The 21481-nt window shown below is 41.9% G+C and overlaps 3 protein-coding genes across 3 annotated transcripts in view; 2 read left to right on the top strand and 1 right to left on the bottom strand.

The window, feature by feature from the left end:
* Nucleotides 1-1024: 1024 nt before the first annotated feature.
* On the top strand, nucleotides 1025-6346 carry mief1 (mitochondrial elongation factor 1). Its single transcript, XM_005743457.2, has 6 exons — nucleotides 1025-1123; nucleotides 1588-1902; nucleotides 2069-2222; nucleotides 2309-2489; nucleotides 2895-3166; nucleotides 3254-6346. Exons 3-6 carry the CDS (start codon nucleotides 2076-2078, stop codon nucleotides 4088-4090), a joined length of 1437 nt encoding a protein of 478 aa, XP_005743514.1. The 5' UTR covers nucleotides 1025-1123; nucleotides 1588-1902; nucleotides 2069-2075; the 3' UTR covers nucleotides 4091-6346.
* A 96-nt stretch (nucleotides 6347-6442) lies between these two features.
* napsa (napsin A aspartic peptidase) lies at nucleotides 6443-10706 on the bottom strand. Its single transcript, XM_005743456.2, has 9 exons — nucleotides 10469-10706; nucleotides 10025-10178; nucleotides 9521-9644; nucleotides 9042-9160; nucleotides 8694-8893; nucleotides 8440-8562; nucleotides 7837-7981; nucleotides 7646-7744; nucleotides 6443-7460 (listed from the first exon to the last, which is right to left on the bottom strand). Exons 1-9 carry the CDS (start codon nucleotides 10534-10536, stop codon nucleotides 7299-7301), a joined length of 1194 nt encoding a protein of 397 aa, XP_005743513.1. The 5' UTR covers nucleotides 10537-10706; the 3' UTR covers nucleotides 6443-7298.
* A 9546-nt stretch (nucleotides 10707-20252) lies between these two features.
* LOC102204616 (apolipoprotein L domain-containing protein 1-like) overlaps nucleotides 20253-21481 on the top strand; it is a 2269-nt gene continuing 1040 nt past the window's right edge. Inside the window, exons 1-3 of the mRNA XM_013913427.1 lie at nucleotides 20253-20310; nucleotides 20493-20547; nucleotides 20666-21143. Of these exons, the coding sequence (XP_013768881.1) occupies nucleotides 20253-20310; nucleotides 20493-20547; nucleotides 20666-21143 (591 nt within the window). The remainder of the gene's footprint in view (nucleotides 20311-20492; nucleotides 20548-20665; nucleotides 21144-21481) is intronic.

Raw genomic sequence — 21481 nt, 5'->3', positions numbered from 1 at the left:
TATATATATATATATGTACTGTTCTCCACAATAGAGAAAAATTACAGAAAGTTCTTTCTTGATTGCATTAAAATTGAGTGCATCAGTTTTCATCTTTTAATATTAATTAAATGTTTATTTGTTTGTCAATTTTAATCCATCCTTCCAATAAGATTAGAAAAAAGTGACACTTGGACAAAAAATTATGCTACATGCATTCACAATTTTAACATGAAACAGCAACCAATCCTCCAGACAGAATTCCAGAATCAGCAGTTTAGTATGAAAGAAAGAAAAGTATGAAAGAAAAAGTATATCTTTGGCTTAGATTTTTGAAAAATAGCCACAGCTGATGCTTGTCCAGGGTCTCTCTGGAGGGTAATTCCAGAGTTTTAGTGCAATGATAGCAAATGCATGAGCTCCATTTGAAATAAGCTTTAAATATCCACCACATTTGCAGGCGCGAGACCATTTAAGGCTTGAAACACAAACAGTGCCAATTTATACCTGATTCTGTAACGTACAAAAAGCCTTCCAACACCAGAGTGATGTGAGCTCTCTTTTTTTGTCCCTGTCAGTAATGTGGCTGCAGCATTTTGGATAAGAAATGACTGACTAGCTCCAGTGTACAGTGCATTACATTACCCGTGTTTAGATACAACAGACCTATATATAAAACCCTTTTCCAAATCAAGTTTAAGAAAAAGTTCTTTGTCTGGAGATTGCTGTTACCACAGCAAAATAGTGAAAACACAAAATTGAAAAACATCACCTTTTTGAACTTTAGGACCTCAGTACTACACAGGTATCAGCTATAACCTTATTTCAATATAGATTCATAGTATTAAATTAATTATTATTATTAAATAAATAAATAAAAAATAAATAAATGTTGTGTCTTTGTGATTTTAATAAATTAAAACTGAATTGAAATTAAGGCACAATTTCTTAAAAATATAATTCGACGGTCAATGTTATTAATTCAAAATAAAAGCGTAAAAAAACACTAAAAACTGACCCGGATATACTGTATGAATAGCAGACTATTTGTTTCCGGTTTCCACTATCGAGTCTGACCCCCGGCTAGAGCAGAGGTCTGCTTCCCCCAGAAGACAAACTATCTTTGGTCCTTTTTTCCTGAGAAGTAGGTGGCTTAGATTTGTTTTGTTGTGTCTTTGTGTGGCTCGTTTATCCTCGCTCGCACAAACGTTTCAATGACCATATTTTGTCCATAAAGCTGGCTGAAAGTAAGGTCAGCGCTTGCTTCGGCAGCTAGTTAGCGTGTTGTGCTACAAAGAGATGTGACTTGATCCAGCCATTTTCTAAAGACTAGTGAGCCTCGGTATGTAACACGGCAACGCTTTCTTTTCGCTGATGAAACGATCCCATAGCATGTGCCAGAAAACAGACTGCGAGCTTTAGTGTTTGCTTGGTTAGGTTTACACAGAGGCTAACGTGGCAGTCTGAGCTGACGCTGCAGCTGTGTTTTTACAGCGTGTGGCATGTTTGGTTTTCCACTTTAAAGGTTGGATTTTTACACGGATGAAGCCATTTCTAACTGTCACTTCAGTCCTCTAATCATCTACCCTGTGCTCACCCTTTGCACAGGAGCAAGGGTATCCCCCTCCTCTCCATGTGTGATCCCTGATGGGCAGCTGGTCTCGCAGTGCCGTGCTGGAGCTCTACAGGGCGCTGCTCCGGGCAGGCCGACACCTTCAGTACACAGACCGGAATTACTATCGCCGCGCCGTGGCTCGCGAGTTTCGCCGCTGCCAGGCACTGACGGTCCCAGAAGATAAGGAGGAGGCCCTGAAAAGGGGCCGGTTCTTTCTCAGCAGCCGACTGGGTGGGCTTATGTAGGAGGAAGGGGATCAGGGGCCATCAGGTGGTGGGTTAAAGGTTGTCCGAAGGTACATCTTCCAGGTGGGTTTACACGTAAAACGTCAGGAGTAAACAGACATTCTTTGTAATGGTTTAGTTTGTAGGAAGTGATGTAAACAAGATCACATGGTGATGAGCTATCCACTGATTTCTTGGCTCTTCCCACCCTAGGCATCCTGACTCCACTTCTTTTTCTTTTTTTCCCCAGTGCCAGGATGGCGGGGGTGAACGGAGACCGAAAAGGAAAGAAGGATGATAATGGGATTGGAACAGCTATTGACTTCATGCTTTCAAATGCCAAACTTGTGCTGGGGGTGGGAGGGGCAGCCATGCTTGGCATTGCAACACTAGCCGTCAAAAGAGTGAGTACTATCATGAAAAGTGTGTGTGTGTGTGGGGGGGGGGGGGGTGGACTAACTAATACCAATACAATGAATTTTATGTGCAGATGTATGATCGTGCCATAAGTGCTCCCACCAGCCCCACAAAGATGGAGCAGACAGGAAAGAGAAGCTGGGAGGAGCCTGCCTGGATGGGGTCGTCCCCGAGGGTTTTAAACCATGACATGAAGTCCACAGTTAGCAGGTCGCTGCAGTCTCTGCCCACTTCTTCACATGCTTTTGAACCAGGTGAGGGGAAGCAAATTGTCCTTTAATTTATAACTTATATATGAGGTAGACTATTGGCCAGCTCTCATCTTTTTTTAAATGTTTTTGTTTAATCTGCTGACAGACAGCCTGTTTGGAGGATTCTTGCTCTTCCTTTACAGTGGGTGCTGGCTCGTTTAAGTTTAGATACCCAGCTGTTTTATACTAATCTTTAATTGTAATGTTATAGAAACTGTAGAAGCCCCTTCAGTTAGTCTTCGTAGATTTAGTTCTGTCACATTCAAATATTTAGGGAACATAACCGTGCCACTCCCATCCTATTACACTTTTACCCATCGCTTCCTCCTGAAAGCGCAGATGAGGAAATCTCACAAAATCCTGCTGCACTTGTTAAAACAATGCATCTGTAACTTGTTTTCTTCCCAGACTGTCTGCGAAGGGCTGTGGGTCGAGCTGCTGTGGGAAGAAGCGATGCCACCCGGTCAGATATGATGCGGGCCCGGATGCGTCTGTCTTTGCAAGAACACCTGTGGGAATTCTACCAAAATAATGTCAACATCCCTGCTGAGGAGCAGGCCATGGCCAGGAGGGCGGCGCTGGACATCTGCGCTGAGCTCAGAGTGTTTCTTCATGCCAAACTGCCTGACATGCCGCTCAGAGAGATGTACCTCAGTGGCAGTCTGTACGATGACCTTCAGGTAAGAGCGCTTATTTTTGGGGATTGTTTTTTTCATAATGACACATTCATTTAATTGGAAACCATTCTCCCCTGTTCTGCCTCCAAGGTTGTAACAGCCGACCACGCCCAGCTCATGGTGCCTCTTGTCTTGGAGAAGAATCTGTGGTCGTCCATCCCCGGAGAGGACACGATCATGAATGTCCCAGGTTTCTGGCTTGTCCGTAGGGAGAATTTGGAATATTTCCCTCGGAGCAGCAGCTATTGGGACCGATGCATGGTCGGAGGTTATCTCTCCCCGAAATCAGTGCTTGAAGTCTTTGAGAAGCTTGTTGCAGGTTCTATTAACTGGCCAGCTATAGGGAGTGTCCTCGACTATATCATCCGTCCCGTGGTTCCCGCCGAAACGCTGACTCTGGAGGTACAGTACGAGACGGACAGGAAGCTGTATGTGGACTTCTTGCCTTTGCTCGTGATGGAGGATGGAACCTCACTGATTGCCAAACCGCACCGGTTTGCTGCAGAGCGCCACGAAAACCTGTGGCGGCAGAGCTTCCGCGTGGCCGAGACCGCGCGGCTCAGGGCACTAGATCAGGAGGATGGCGGCTGCCGCTGCACCTGCCTCAAAGTGGCGAAGGCTGTGTGCAAGCTCAACCCTGCCCTTCACAAGCTCAACTCCAGCCAGCTCACTAATACCATCCTGTTGCTCAGTGAAAAAGAAGGTGACTGGACTCAGGAAGCGCTGGCCGACCGCTTCCTTCAGCTGCTACGAGCGCTAGTGGGGCACTTGGAGGCTGGGAAGCTGCCGTGTGCCCTTAGCCCTAAAGTGAACTTGTTTTGTGAGCTGACTGATCAAGAAGTGGACGAGCTAGGGTATACCCTCTACTGTGCGCTGTCTGATCCCGGGGGGCTGCTGAGAACTGCAGCACAGCCACCACACCTCTGAATGGTAATGCTGAGCTGTGACGAGGTTGAGGGAATAAAAACATGTGCATGGAATAATCCTCTCTTGTGCAACACATGCTCTCTTGATTAGTCATGGCCTCCTCTACATGCAGAGGCCCGTACACACAGTAGCAGTTACTCAAATGTTGGGGATATGTTAACATTAAAGACGTATCGTTGTGATCCAAATATTATTTTGATCTCAGAGAACAGAGGTGGTTTTTTGGTGCTGATGGCTCTCACTAAGGCCATTGTGTTAATGAAGTTAAGAATGGATGCACCATTATGGTCGAGTGTTGAGTTCCTGCAGAAGACTTGAAATGTGTTACACTTGAAGTCCAGTGTTTTAGGAATACAGACGTGTCCGATGCAGGTCAGGGTTACATGAACCGATTGCTAACTCAGTTTTTAGGATTTGATTCAAAGAACAGAGTGTAATGCTGCGTGTGTGTATGCCAACTCAAAAGTTAATAAACCGTTAATCATCCTGAATGACATCTGCGAGGAATCTTCATTAATACAGTGGCTGCTTTTTTATTGTATGCTTTACGTTACCTCGGGTATGTGAAAACAGTCATTAAGTGTGTGTTTGGAACGTCTGCTGCTTGCATGTGTTAATATGGAACAGGTTTAAATACAGAGTTGTATGTCCATGTCTTGCTCCACACCGTTCAACCAAGGTAACTGATTTAAAGTTTACTATAAATAGAAAGAGGACATTTCTGGGGAGTCGCTGGTTGATGAAATTCCCCAAAAGGAGAAGTAAAAAAGAGGATTCATGTGATGATTGAATACAAAGTTGCTCTTTGTTTGCTTTTGCTCATCTCCAGACTCATGTTTGCTGCTTTAATCCACAGGTCTGATATGCTTTAATCCTAATTTTGTTCATTTTCTCTCATTACTAGTGTCCTGCTGTAAATTTGGAACAACGTTAGGCATTCAGGAGGACTGAAAGCGCTGTATCTCTTGGCCTTTGCTTTAATTTCCTGCTATTGCTCTAAACTATATCCAGTATGTGTTGCATTCACTTGCTCCATCTGGGCCTCCGTGTCTTTAGTAGCAAGATGGTTCTTTTGTGTTGGCAGTTTTTCCGCCGTTGTCCCCGTGCAATTTGAGAGTTAAAGAACAACAAACATGGTTTTAACCCGCAGGGGGTTTGTTTGTCCTTTTGGTGTATTAGTCTCAGTATTAACTGAAGCCTCAGATCACAGTCAGAGTAGAGCCTGTTGTCTTTGTGTGCTTGCATATAAACCCTGATTAACTTGTCGGTGCCAGTCTGTTGTGTAAGTTGCCAGACACAGATTAGAGCAGCGCAAGTCCACATCAAGCAGGTCAAGAGGACGACTACTGTTTATCAGTACTGCCGCTGTGACACATAACAGATCTGTGTGCCTGTCAGATCGTCCTATATTTGACTAGATTACAGGTGCTAATGTTTTGGCTCATGATCTGATGCACAGGGATCTACCCATAGATCTTCAGTTATGTAACAGCAGCTGTAATAGCCAGGGTTTCTAAAGTGAAATTATTCTATCAGTTCATGGTCAGGTGACCGGTAGAGTAACTATTATAGCTGCCTCACTGACAAGTAGTCTCAAAAACAGTATTCAAAATATGTCATCCAAATAATCACATGACCGCTGTCTGCCGTCACTTTTAGCCTTAGAGTGAAGAAAATGCAGTGATATGGAGTAAGTGTCCCCTCAGTCCCCATCCCACTATTTGTATTGTGTACATAATGGAGGGGTCGTTTATAGTTCCGTTATGCGTCGAGTTAATAACCACTTACATGGTGATGATGATGATAACAGTAACGGGGGGGGGGGGGGAATAAATATTTTTGTATTTATTGTACATTTGTAACCAAAAAGAGCTTCATATTTATTTGCACTGATGCAGGTTCAACATGTAATGTACTCCTTGTTGTGCTTCATTAAGTGCTTTGATCTGGATGTGTGGACAAAAAAATGACTACAGTAGATCTTCTTTCTCTGCAAATTAAGTGTCTTCCTTTGCTGACCCAGTTTATGCTATAAACGACTAGGGGAGTCACTGTGCCACATTTGTAATGTTGTAAACAAAACCCAAAGTAGATCACTACCTCTACCTTGTGGAGTGCATATTAGCCATAAACCATGTTGCATGCTATGTACTTTTCCCAGCTGTTTTTTTTTTTGTTTTGTTTTGTTTTTTCCCCCCCAAGCTGAACATTGAACAGTGCAGCTCTTTGTATACTACATTAAAAATGAAAATGACATTCTGCACCCTGTTGTTTTTGACTTAAAGCATATTGTGATTCCACACTGATGGGTTACAACTAATAAACATGTCTCCCAAAAAAAGTGACAAAATATTTATTTATTTTAAAGTTTTATTTTGTCAAAAGTCAGTAATCAAATTCAAAAATGCATGTTACACAAATCCTCATATACACTGTATGGACAACAGTAGTGGGCCCCACCTTAAAGCATGGTGCTGTAATAGGATGGCTACCATTGCAACAAGGCAGCCTGGGGAATTCTTTCCTCCTAAATATTCTACAATCAGTTATAAGCGGTATTGCAAAGTGGAAATGTTTAGATACCTCAGAAAACAAGCCACAAAGAGTCAAACCATATAAAATTATAGGATGGGGTCACTGACAGCATTAAAGTTGCCATTGCTCTCCTGGCTCCGTAACTGTAGAGGTCCAAACCTCTGCTGGCGTTAACATGGGCACCAAAATTGTATGTTGGGAGCTTCATGGCATGGATTTCCAGCCGCTCCTGCAGGAGTAATGTGTAGGTAGCCCAGTACTTTTGTTCATATTATTGTGCTTTTTGTGTACAAAAGGTGTCGCACACTTCAAATCACACAAATTTAAACCATCCAAAGACATTGAAATGCACAGGTTTGCATAGTATTCTATAAAATATATGTTAAAGCTAAAAAAATCAAAAGTATTTAAACAGTCAAGTGTAAGAAATGGGTTGTAGTAGTCCCTTTGTTCACATCACTCCTTTGATTTGTGGTCATTAATGTAGCGTCCCTATTAGCTCACTGCAAATCATTTGGTGATTCATGAAAACCTCATTTCTGCATGCAAATGTCAGATATCTCTGCAAATCAAATAAAGCAAGGCTGTCGATGAAATTTTGCATTGCGGGACTTTTAAAGTGAAATTACTGTTAAAAAGGAGAAGTGCAGTATATCTTACACTGTTTCATTGTCTACTTGGTAGGGGCGAACCCCACGCGATCAGCATTCCTGTCGAACACTGTGTAGTACTTCCCAATGAATACATCTCCCAGGATCCAGAGGGGTCCTGCAGGAGGTGGGATATCCATGGCCATAAAGCCTGACAGACAGATAGTCACACCCAGCTGAGACTCCTGCAAACAAGGGGAAAGATTTTACTCCTTACCCTCAGCAATCATCATCTTTGACCTCACTACCACTAAAGGACATGTGACAACTGATGATTGTTTCTTACAGTTTTTGGGCAATAATTACAAAAACTGTCATTAGATTTTATTATGACTTAAAAACACCACTTCTTATTGGTTTAAGTCAATACCTTCACGACATAATCCTCTCCGGTCAAGTTGAACGTCTTTCCTCCAATGTCGAAAGAGATAACGGGGAGAGTTGGAATCTTATTACACTCGATCAAGGCCTGAAGGGGACAGAAAATGTATGTCAAAATTAAGTTAAAAATCAAGGTGGAAAGATGCAGTGGGTGGCTTGTAATTACACACTCATCTTTACCTCTCCCATGAGCAGGGGGATCGCTCCAATGGCTTTCTGCAGTGCCTTGACTTCCTCCTTAGGACCCGTAATTAGGGACGTCCCTGTGTCAACGATAGCCTGGCAACCGGCTTTGCAAAGAGTCAGCTGGTTGCCAACATCAACTCTGTGGGGACGGTAAGAAGGAACCAGCATGGTGGGACCAAGAAAGAAGGGGCATGAGCTTATGTTCACTATCTGCTGTTCACCACACATTTAAACCCAACTTTCATCCGCCTACACATCCAACTGGCAAATCTCACATATGTCACACTGCTTATACTGCTTTAACTTACGCACAGCTGCTGCCCCTCTGCAAACTGTGTTGCTACCCACCTGCACCCTTCTATTCCCTATACCCTTAATGCATTTAATGTGCTCAGATCCACACTATGGAAACATATATTTCTGTAGGCAGAAATAATAACAATCTAACCTAATCTAATCTGAAATGGTTTTTTCCTGCATGCACGCTCACTTTGACGTCACGGATAGTATCCATGACAAACAGGGAACAGAAAGTCTGTCATGTGTCATGTGGACTATTCAACTTTTAAGAACAAAGCCACTCAGGTTCCTTCTCACCTGTTCATCCCGATCTGCCAGTAGGCCTTTCGTGTCACATTAACATAGTGCAGGTCTCCAGTGTAGTACTGCGGGTCTGTCCCTCCCAGCGTCAGCTCCCCTCCTACTTCTGCGGTCGGGTCTCTGGTGGAAGGTAAAAGTAAAAAGAAGCCATCGTGTTAGCAAAAAACACCAAACACATTTTCACAGCTGACTTCTCCACACAGTTTAAATAATACAGCAGTGTAAGGCTAAACTGTCAATTGCATACCAACCTGCTAATGTAGAAAGAGAAAATGTTCTGGGGGAGTAGCTTGGCAGCCATGGCCGTGTCAAACACCGGCATGACATCAGCTACAGATATTGAGGGGTAGCCCATGCCCAGCACCCCATCGAATCGCGCAAGGGCAAACGTGATCCCGGGCTGCTTCACCGCTTCTCCAAACTGCTGCCCAGGCACAGACAGACCTGCAACCTGCAATCCATGCCAAAGGAATAAGAGGGAATGGTCAATACACAATAAATGCTTCGAAGGAATGCCAGGAATGGTGTGATCACCAAAACTGAGAAATGCAGTCAAACAAAGAGCTTAGTGATAGTGACTGAGTGTTTCTCAAACTCACAGTGACAGTGTCCCCGCTGATGAAGCCAGACAAGCTGCCCCTGCCATACTGGATGGAGAACTCTGTGCCATTCTTGACATATGTGCTCGACTTCTTTGAGTTGTAGCGGTGATGAAACCCTGATAAGAGAAAACCATCAATCATACTTAAAATTCATGGATTTGTTGGACTTCATACTCCTGCATACATGGGGAGCTGCCCAGTGAGCTGCTCCCAGGCCCCTGAGAGGCCCCTGCCATTATCCACCACATATGCTGTCAAATCTAAATGAGGATGTGGTTCCAATAAGTCAATAGCACTCTGTCTCTGACTGTTGAGTGCTATGTAAAAACCACAGTGTATTTTCATAAAATCTTGTGGAAAGGTGGTGCACAGGGCAGAGAAAGAACCCATCAAACTTTGGCATTAAAGTTACTAAAAGCTTTTGAATCTGAAGTTCTTTTTTCAAAAATAACAAATAAATAAATATTCAAACTCACAGCAGGCAATATCCAACACGGAGCAGTGAATGGAGGGGACCCACAGGTTGGAGGAGCCAGTGTCAAACAGCACAGTGAAGTTCTGTGGTGGGGTGCCAATACTTATAATCCCATAGTACTGAGACTGAGGAGACAAAACCGGGAAACAATGCAGTACCGACAAAGTTAAGCAGGATCGTGCAGGAGTTACTGCCAATATAACAGTTTGCCTTTCAGCTGTACTAGTTCTCAGCACAAAATTAATCTTAGCATTAATCTCAGACTTTTTTTTCCATCCCCCAAGTTATTTCAAATACAGGGCAAAGAAGAAAAGGGTGGGAAAACATGTGTTATCACAGGTGCTTAAGTCTAATATTTACTTAATTTAAAATCTCTCTCTCACAGGTTAAAATATGCGATTGACCCTTGAATAAGACCTGCACACTAACATTAGGTGTATTTACGCTCATGCATGAACTGTTAATTTGTAACTTTTAACTGAAGTGTCCTGCAGGTGATACATACATCCAAGAAGTTGGTCAGCCTTTCCACGGGCAGCTGTGGGGATGGAGCGCTGTCCGGTGATCCGGTGCTCTTCGCCAAAGCCCGCAGCTCATCCACGGACAACCCATTATCGCTCATCAGGCGGCGCAGGCTCCTTGTTTTATAAAGAGGAACTCTGCCGTAACAAAACGAGATTTAATTAAAGGATGCGCGCGCGAGTCACGCGCGCAAAGATGCAGCTTCCTGGTGCTGTCCACACGGAAACCCTTCTCACACTGAAGCCTCTCAAGTGGACAAAACTGGCAGTAAATAATATTTTTAAGTACACCTGCGACAGGTGCTGCCTCAGACCGGAAAGGACAACAGCACGCGAGCATTCATGAATCCTTATCTAAAGTCAGAGGGACGGATAGCAATAGTAGCACGCGCAAGTTACATCACTACTGGCAGATAAATGTTATTTACCTCAGGATGGCGGTGCATTGTGCTAGCAGCAGCACCCCGGCCACACAAAGTATCTGCAGTCGACTCATTTCTGACCTCCAGAGTAAAAGTCCACTTAATTTCCGAGGCTAATGGACGCAGAAACGCGGAACCGTCTACTTCAACTGACGCACTAAAGCTGAGTGAAAGTACTTCGATAACATCCGCTCTCACTCGGCTTTGTCCGCTCTGCGGCTCCGCGGTTGGAGGGCAGTAATGAAAAGGAAGCTGCCATTGGTTGAAGAGTGCGGCCGTCACTCAGAGCTACAAACAGGCGCACTAGGTGTGTGACGGATCACGAGTTCTACTCTGCTCACTGCGCATTGCACAGATGTGTTAAAATAATGGAAAACGTCCCACAAAAAGCTTGGTGAATAATCTGTAAACATGCAGTTTGTTACTGGCTGTTGGTGAAAGGCTACTTTTGATGAGGCTCCTCAAACACAGACCTGACTAAATAGAATTAGAGAGATGTGTGTGTCAATTGAGTTTCAAAAACATGGGCTCCTGCTGCAGTTGCATCTTTGGTAAAGGCACTGGTGTTTATAAGATAGTTGGTTTTTACAAATGCTTGACATGGCGAGTAGTATTCAACCTGTGGTTTTTGATAAAATAGGGAAGTAACCAAGCCACGAGGACTCGATTTTTTTTCTTCTGCTACTTTTAGAAAGTCATTCCACAGTGTCCAAATCACTGACCGCTGCTTTTAGAAGCTCACCATTTAAAGTCCTACTCAAATATGAATATGCACACTTTTGGCTTGTTTTCACTTAGGACTGTTACCTCACAGTTGAAATTGTTGGTTGGATACACTGTTTTAGGTATGTTCAAATATATTAAACATCCATGTAATTATTGGAGTAAAAGGGTAGCATTAGACACTTATCCCTACTGTTTATATAGGCAGGGATGTGATGATGTGTGGTGTAGAGTGCCCAACAGCACGTCATATGACAGATAATTATATAACAAAATGGAAGTAGCTGTAATCTGTGATCTAAACCCGAGTCCTAAGGTGAACAGTCCAAAAACCAGGGGAGGCTGGGAAATGTGCAGGAGACAAAGAGACCTCATCCAGAGACAACTCAATATAGAAAGGGAAACACAGAACACCAACCACTTTATTAGGTACACCTCACTAGTATCAGTTTGGACCCCCTTTTGCGTTAACTTAATTTTTCATGCATTCAACAAGGTGCTGGAAACCTTCCTCAGAGATTCTGGTCTATATTAACATGACAGCATCACACAGTTGCTGCAGATTTACCAGCTGTATGTCCATGATGTGAATTTCCCATTCCACTATAAACCAAAGATGTGCTATTGGATTAATATCTAGTGACAGCTGAGGCCATTTAAGTACAGTGAATTCATTGTCATGTTCAAGAAACCAGTTTGTGATGATTTGATTTGAGCTTCATGACAGATATTCAGCTGGAAACAGACATCAGATGATCGATACACTGTGTTGAAGAAGGGATGGACATGGGGAATTTATATATATATGATTCAGCTCTCGCCCCGGCGGGCGGTCTATCCTTCAAGCTCAGGTCCTCTACCAGAGTTGTGGGAGCTTGAGGGTCCCGCGCTGTATCTTAGCTGTTCCTAGGACTGCGCTCTTCGGGACAGAGATCTTTGATGTTGTTCCCGGGATCTGCCGGAGCCACTCGCCTAGTTTGGGAGTCACCGCACCTAGTGCTCCGATTACCACCCTCCACATTTTTTCACAGTCTTCTCTGAGCCTTGGTATTTCTCCAGCTTCTCGTGTTCCTTCTTCCTGATGTTGCTGTAATTTGGAACCTCCTGTTTGTCTACCACCACTATGTCCGGTTGGTTAGCCACCATCATTTTGTCCATCTGTATCTGAAAGACCCACAGGATCTTAGGTCGGTCATTCTCCAAACTGGCAGAAATCTGAGAGATCCCACGATGAAGCATGAGAAACAGTTGCTGTCAAAGCAGGTGCACAGCTGGCCTGTCAAACAAGTTTTAGATTAAATCCCCTGCACAGACAAGTGTGTTATCGACTGACAGGTATACAGGCATGGAAAAAAAAAACCAAACTAAAATGGCCAACACACACACACACACAAACGGGTTTGAAAGTTGTCTTTAGGTTACTATCCAATTTTTCATCTGTCTAGAAACTGGATCCACCCACATATTTGCGCCTCCATCATGACGCTGGTGGGAGGAGCAGGCACTGTGGCGCGACAGGTGCTACCAGTACAGCATCCAGTGTGTTAAAATCCTTTAACACACTGGAGTCATGAAGGAAAATACAAGGAATAGCAGATAAAGTTACCTTCTAAACAGGAGCACGGTGGTAAGAATGGCCTTTTCTTGTGTTTATTTATTTTATTTTTATAGAATTAAAAGAATATTCTATAGAAAATATTAATATTATAGAACATTAAAAGGCCTAAAAGCTACATAATGTTACAAAGAAAATGTCACCATCACCAAGAGTTTGAGCATGAGTTGAAGAGCTATCACCTATATGCTGCAGCTTATACAGTTAAATACTCAGTTTAGTGTAAGATATAATAGACATAGTAAAACATAACTGGATCCCATGTTCCAATTATGTTTTGGAACATAATTGTTCATTCAAAGAAGATTTCACACATCTTTTTAACCAGACTGCAGATGTGTTTGCAGGTGTCGCACGCTTCCTGTAAAGGCTTCTGTTAGGAAAGACACATTCGTTTTTATCAGCGATGCAAGTCACACATAAGCTAACTTGTCATTGCATTCTAGGCATGTATTGTTTTTTCCTTGCACGAGTCTGATCATTTAACTGCATAACCCAACTTTTCTCCTATAACCCATGAGAAAACAAAACAAGTATTTATAGTCTAGCTGAGGAAGACAGTATAAAAGTATTAAATAATTACAGGAAAGCCGCGGTTTGCTGCAATTTGTCTGTAAAGATGGCCAGTTGCAAGTAGAGATTGCATTGGACTGGACTTGAAAATAGCTTTGCCTGAAACAGAGCTAATAAAGTCAGAGAAAATCATCTAAAATAATGTCTAATGCCATTATTAACGGCAGTGTCAGGTGTGGCTGAACATCAGGTCCTTAAAAATATGACATAACAAACTTTTTCATCTCTAATCTTGACACGTGTCTTTAAGATTCTTGCTAAATCTAGAATGAAGGCCTTCAGTGGTTCACTGCTGTTCTTATAAGTGTGTTTTCCTGAGATATCAACAAACCAATAATCCTGGAGAGGGCCATAAGTGCATAACTGGCCCATGATAGCTGCTAAAATCCAATCCATAGACAGCCACATACTATCATATGCACATGTGTAGTCTTATATGTTGTAGAGGTGGAGCTGGGGAAAGGAAGGTATTAAGTTAGGTTTTTGAAAGATTGTCAGGAGATAAAATGTATAGAAACTGAACTTAAAAAAAAAAATGGTAAAAAAAAATCCCTTCCTAGCAGTTCCTGGTTAACAGAAGAATTTCTTGTAACATCTAATTATAAGTTGTGTTTTCCTGACAAATCAACTAAACAAATAGGCATTCTTTTTCCCTTATCAAAAATAATGAGGTTTTTTTTTTTTCATTTCTGTCACACTTTTAACCCCAAAGTCATCCAGTCCCTGAAGGACAAATGACACGATGGAGTCAGCCAGCTCAGATGAAATCCAACAGCCTATCTACGAGGACCCGGACGCTTTACTGGTAAAAACTGATTCACATTAACCTCCTGCGTCCATGAACTGCTGAGTCTTTATTTTTTGGGTGTTCACACTTCTAATTTAAACATTGTATCTATTCTTTAGAAGAATTCTGAACATTTATAGCAGTATAAAAAATGGAATTTTAGGCCTTGTATGTGAATAAACAAATCTTTCAGCTTTCCTTTAATTAAACTCAATATTTTTGTAATTAAACTGTTGCTTGTACAGAATGCAATGATTTGCAAATCCTGTGAACCCATATTTTATTCGCAAGAGGGCAAACTATCATGCTGCTGTCTTCTCTGAGGCAAAGTGGAAAACCTTTTTGTGGTCAGACGAATAGAAATTTGGAATTCTTTATGGATAACGTGGATGTCGTGTTCCCCAGACTGAAGAGGAACAGAACCATCCGCCTTGTTATCAGCACTCAGTTCAACAGTCTGCATTTCTAACGGGTTGCATTAGTGCCTATGGCATTGGCAGTCTGCACGTTTAGAAGGACAGCGTCGATGCTGAACGGGATGCACAGGTTTTAGAGCAACATATGCTCCCATCTAGAGTTTCCATGACATTTCAGCAGAGAATGCTAAGCCACACATTGCATCTAATAGTGTACCATGACTTAGTAGTAGAAGAGTCCTGGTTGTGAACTTGCCTGCCTACAGTCAGACAACGTTTCATTCCCAAAAGTCTAGCAGACGTTTGTGAAGAAGAGGAGCTGGTAAAAAACATGGTGCAATTTTTTTCTTAAAAATGGTATATTTCTCTGTTTAGACAGTTTTAAACAGTTTGAAAACAATTTGACTTTATGAGATTTCTCAATCATTGCATTCTGCATTTATTTGCATTTTACACAGCGTCCCTGCTTGTTTGGCACTGGGGTAGCAGATAACAAAATGCTAATTGGCTGCTATTTTTGACAGCCTGATGACACACATGAAGGTCAACCAGAAATTAAAGTCAAGCCTGTACCAGCACCCAGGTTGAAATTATATCAACAAACCAATAGCACCAGCAACAAAGCTGAGTCCTCCAATAAGGCTGGAAGCACAGCACCTACTGCGGTAAGTTGAGCTCTTTTTTTTCACTTAATCACATATTGGCTCATAAAGATAGCAGATACTAATAAGTATGTATTGATTCATTTCCTCTTTTTTGTGACCAGACTTCCAGTGGATCCCCTGTGGGCTATAAGAGGCCTCAGCCTGCTCGCCCTGCTCCCAAACCACCAACCGATACTAAAAAAAATGCTGAAAAACCAGCAATCGCAGAAAGCGCTTCAAATGCTCATTCACCCGTGATGGTAGAAAAGTACTTTTATCTTTAGAAAGAATACTTGGGGAACTATGCGTCCTTGTGGGTTTTGTGACAAGGAAGCTAATGCCTTTTCATGGTTGTTAGACAAGCTCCGTGAACATAAGACAAAAACACAAACTAAATGTGGACTTCTCAGAGTTGTGCTGACGTATTATATATAACAGGTCAGTGTTAAAACCACAGACCATATAGAAGAAAAGGTGTAGCCATTGTGACATCAGTCACTAGTTTTATTTTACTCCAGCTGGGGCCAGAATTGATCAAGATAGATATCATGCAGTGCTGGTAAAGACCAAAAACTCAGCTGGGAGGTGTTTAATGAGGTCACTGAACAAGCAAGCATCTATTTCTGTACATTTTCATGCCTTTTTGGAACCACATTAGTCACCACATGCAGGCTCCTAGAAAGACTGAAAGTTTAAGATACCATGAGTTGTATTCACTTTTCAAACTCACGGCCAAGCCTAACTTTTACATTCATTCTGTGCTAGTTACAAGAATCCAGAAAGTCACAGGAATAACTAATGGAGAACACAATCTGCATTTGATCAGGCCAAACCTTTGTTCCATTTAGTCCTTTTCTCGCTATCCCTTTGTGAATTTGGTAATGTCTTTGAATGTTTATCCTGTTCAAAGGTCCTCTTCTTCAATACGTCTCTGATATGATCCATAGCTGACTCAATGACTGGAAGCTTAATTTTTTAACCTGAAAGTTTTTCCTAATGCTCTTCCCACTAGCGATGGCTTTTCCACAGCATTCCCACATAATCACTGTCTATTTGTAGATGTATTCTGTGATGACATTTAGAGTTTGTGGAGATGTCAATGGAAAATTGTACTTAGTAGTCAGTATAAGCTTTTAATGATATAAGTTTGCATGTGATAGAATACTGCATAATAACCTTTTGATGACTTAGACTGTTGTTCACTACAAGACTTGTTCTTCTCACAGCGATAATAAGAGCTGAACAAGCGGTTTCACTCCCTACCAGGAAGTGGAGAGAACATTTTTATCTTCACTCCCTAACAAGAAGAGGGGCCGCATCCTTCAGAATCACACACACATACACCTAACATACACAACCACATATGCACCTGCTCACGTATCAACATTCCACTGAACAAATGTATTCACTGTTGTATTATTCTTGTGTATAAATAAAGACAAGTGCAAGAACAGAGCGCACATCACAGGGCCCCCACTCTGATGTGAGCGCTCTCTGACCGCCCTTGCAAGTAAAAACTGCAGCGTGTGTTTCTCCACTCTCTGACTCTCCGCTGAAGAAGTGTCTTTTAGAATAAATCTCTTGACAGGAGAGTGTATATTTTTTTAATTCAAATGCTCTGACTGACTTTGATATTCCTGCCAGTCCAGAAAATTGTTTGAATTTATTGTAAATGCTACATGTATAATTTGCAATTTATTTTTCTGCCACAGACTCCAGATCTACACATTGAACAGGCTCCTCCTCCCCCTCCTCAGCCTCATCGTTTTCCAGCTTCCCACAGCAGTTATGGCCAGATGAGTTCATCAGCGAGTCAAAGATACGAGGTAAGGGCTCCATCCTCATCAAGATATTTCCCTCAGGTCATAAACGTAGAGTCAGACTTCTCTTCAACATCTGAATGTGTAATATATTATTTTCTAAGCTGGCGTTAAATTGTTATTAGAACAAAAATACATGCATGGAACCTGAATCTTTGTTGAATCAAATAGTATTATGCATTTTCATTTTCTTTCTTTCTTTCTTTCTTTTTTTTTAAAGAACACATCAGATCATCAATCCAGGCCTCCCTCTGCAGGCTCCACACATCTAACTCCTGTTTTTCCAGCTCTTTCTCAGGAATCACCAAACGTAAGTGAGCAAACTAAACCGCAAACTTAAAGTGATGCACTACAGAGAACGCTTCTTCTCTGAGCTTCTCTGAACCTATACAAGCAAACATAGCGTTTTCACCGGTTTATAGATCTGTTCTTCATCTCCCTCCTGCTCCCCCATGCAGCTCTACGGCAGCCCATTAAATGTATGGGAACATTTTTGAAATTTGGCACAACAGTTGGTGACCGTCCCCTGATTAATTTCTCCAAGTTTCGTGTCAGTATCTTGAGCTACCAGCCAAAGCTAGTCAAAGCTGGACCTGTATTTAAACACATCCCTTTTGAAGCAAACGAGTTTCAGTTTGACTAAATTCGAATGAATAAGGTGGAGACACCCTCACACAGGAAATGAGATTATATTTCAGCAACTGTTTACATCTCTTGCCACAAAACTTTGTTTCTTGATCACTGGCTACAGTTGCCACGTCAACTTTGACCAGCTAAACTGCCTGGCTATTCACTGTTGCTTGCAACTATAGTCGAGATAATATTTTACCAGAGTTTTAGTAATATTGTGGCAATGTTGGTCCAACCCAGCAGTAAACAGCAGGAATACTCAGCTCTGTAAAATGTTGGACTACACTCAGATTTTTGTTCATACTCAAGCACATCATGCAACTACAACTTGAGAGGAAGTAGGTCGTTGATTCTCAGACCACAAACCGGACTAACAAACTTTTCTTTTCATCTCATCTCCAGGAATCCCCCAGCAGCAGCACTATCTCAGGGAGAAACTCTTCGCCTTTACGAGTATGAGAGTTGGTCCTTGGATGCACGCCATCACAGCGATTAACAGTGCAGAAAAGCATGCGCTCATCATTAAGAGATGGAATGACAGATAATAAAGACTTTACACCACACTTATATTACGTGTCGAGCACTGACAAGCACACTTTATCAAGGTCAACCCACAAAGGGAATTTTTGGGATTATTTTTAAGCATTAAGATTAGTAATAAAAATATTTCTTGTCTGTAAAAAACCTAATATGCCACTGGTTCCAGAAATGACTTCCTGATCCAACCTGTTCCATTTATTCCTTTTGAAAAATGCTTTTTTATTTCCATTAGATCTGTTTTTATTCCCTTTTCTGGATTTGGTTTTGTCTTTGGAGGATTAATCTGTTGAAAGATCTGCTTCTGGCTAAATGCTAAATAAATGTGTAATTTGCACTTTATTTTTTGCCACAGAATCCAGATCTGCATATTAAACAGCCTCCTCCTCCCCCTCCTCGGCCTCATCGTTTTCAAAGTCCCCCCCAATATTATGAAACACAGTCTTCAGCGAGTCAGAGATACGAGGTAAGTGCTCCATGCTCAACAAGATATTTCCCTCATGTCATAAATGTAAAGACAGACTTCTCTGAGACATCTGAATGTGAATTGTAATATTTTCTAAGCTGGAGCTAAATAAGTATTACAATAAGAGGACATAAATAGGACCTGACTCTCTCTAGTTAAAATAGTATTATATGAAATATTTGTCTTATGTTAACTTTTTGTGTGTGACTAGAACAAGCCAGAATGTCAGTCCCCACCTTCCCCTGCAGGCTCCACGCATCTAACTCCTGTCTCACAGGCTCGTTCTCAGGAATCACTGAACGTCACTGGAAACAACTACAGTACACGGGTAAACTGCAAATTAAAAGTCATGCAATATGGATTCAGACTTCTCTCGGGTTTCACAAACTAATGCTACACAGTGTTTATATGTTTTTACATTATCTCCCTCCTGCTCTACCATGCAGGTCCATAGCAGCTCACATATTTTTTTGTGAGTTAAAATTTCTGAAATTTGTCACAACAGCTGGTGACGGTCCACTGATTAACTTGTCCAAGTTTCAAGTCTGTACGTTGAGCTACCAGCTGATCGCTTTTAAAAAATATCTCTGTGCTTCATCACGCTATAAAGTCACAGTTTTTTATTGAATTTCATAAGCCACAAATTCTTTTTCAAGCATTTACATTCAAGGCAACCGGCCTCTTTGAAGAAGTGGGTTTTCTTTCATGATCTGTACTGTTGAAAGGCCTGCCAGTCCTGAACACCAAGTCATTTTAAAACTAAGGCACTTGGATTTTATATCTAGTAGTATATATAAAATCTTCTTAAAAACGAAAGGTTTCTCCCACGCTAAGTCCAGATGAACAGAATCAACCTTTTTGGGACTACACAGACTTATCTCCCTAATCTGGACCCATTGTATAACATCAGTGACATAAATGTATAAACCCTGACATAAGAGGAAAAATCAGTTGAATTGGATTTCTCCTCTGTGTACCACGTCTGTGACTAGCAATAACACAACTGTGAGAGACAAGCGGCTTTCACGGCTGGAAAATTTCCACAGCAGAGTCACCTGTGAAACTCATGGAAATAATAATGATCTTGAAGTTGATTATAACAATTTCCAGCTATGGAAGTGGCTTATTTTATTTACCTGAACTGGAGTATTCCTGTTATAGGAAAGCTGACAACCAAAATATTATGTCCATTACAGAACACACCACCACAGCTTCCACTGAACCCACCATCATCACACTCAGTGTCTGGAAGATCAGTGCACTCTGAGACACCTCGGTACCTCGAGATCCTTCAGGATGATTCAGAGGAGTTGGTGAGAGAGACAGCGCGCTCTGCAGTTATACGACACGCACGCTTCATAATATACACATGTATTAAAGTTGTCTTTTGGTTACTGTTACGGTAAAAAGGACATGGATGTAAGTCAGTTCATTGTTTTTACAAATGACAAGTTGGTGTTTGCAGACAAATGCATGACAAAGATCAGGGTTTTCCTGTAAAGTCTACCTGATCTTTTATCTAACTGTGATTTAGTACAATGTGATCTTTCCCTCGTCAGCGAGTGATTTTCATATAAAAATGATCTGTTTTCCTCAGGACCTCAGCGGGCTATTGACCTGGTTCAACAGAATGATAAGTAAGGAAAAAATTTGTTTCATAATTGCCTTGAAAAAAGGCATTTTTATTCTTTCTTTTATTCCAAGAAGTAGTAATTAATGTAAAAAACATGAAAAAGATTTGTGAAAAATGATCCTTGCTAACACAGAGCATTATTATATTGTCCAGTTTATTGTATTCATTTCTGTGCAATCATTTCAGCATCCTCTGATTCGTCTTTGTCACTCTATGGTGTCAGCAAAGAGGATGAAACGAGGTAACCAAAAACATGAAAATCTGCATAAGCGTGATGATGGAAGTCAGCGAGATAAGCTGTTGTGTACCTAATTACATGAGCTACAACTTTGTGTCTCTTCTGTCACTGCTCTTTGAAGCTCAATCAGTCAGAGATCCATGAATGTTGCAGAGGCTTGGCGTCTCTACAATCTTCTAATGAGTAAACGAAAAGAAGACCTGCAGAAGATCATCACAGATTTCCATTCCATCTGTGAGAAGCTAAACAAGATCAAGAAGAACAACAAAAACATGGGTATTGCCGGAGGGACCACGGCTTCTGTGGGAGGGGTAGCTGCAGTGGTGGGGATCGTCCTAGCTCCGGTGACCATGGGTGCCTCGCTGATTGCGACAGCTGTCGGCTCTGGCATGATTGCATCTGCTGTAGGTATGGGCGCTCACGCCGCTATAGTCAGCAAGAAGATGGTGACGAGGACGGCAGTTGAGAAACTGGTAAATGACTACATGGAAGGTGTCGCTGATCTGGAACGCTGTCTAGATTATATTATCTTCACAGTGATGGAGCTGCGAAGGCACGGCATTGCTAGGTTAAAGAGTGCAGGCGCTCATCTGGATGCGGTGAGGATGTTATACATATTATGTGATGGAAAAAGCAACACAGACATTCATGGGGGGAGAGCTGCACAATCAGGTGGGACGTCATCTGAGAAATTACTTCAAGCTTTTACCAAGGAAATGGATCTTTATTTTACAGAAAAGAATGGTCAGAAGCTGAAGAAGTCAAATAAGAGCATTTTTTCGGGTAAAGTTTGCCTGCTGGTTGATGGTCTACAGGAAGGACTGGATCATCTGATTGACATGTGGAAAAAGTTATCTTGAATCAAAGACCACTGTGTTTGTCCTTTGTGTGTGTGTGTGTGTGTGTGTGTGTGTGTGTGTGTGTGTGTGTGTGTGTG

Source organism: Pundamilia nyererei, unplaced genomic scaffold (assembly GCF_000239375.1).
Source record: "Pundamilia nyererei isolate P.nyererei 1_Seehausen unplaced genomic scaffold, PunNye1.0 scaffold00132, whole genome shotgun sequence".
Classification (NCBI taxonomy): domain Eukaryota; kingdom Metazoa; phylum Chordata; class Actinopteri; order Cichliformes; family Cichlidae; genus Pundamilia; species Pundamilia nyererei.
Note: the sequence above shows the minus strand (reverse complement) of the source record. Positions and strands in the feature narration are given on the sequence as shown.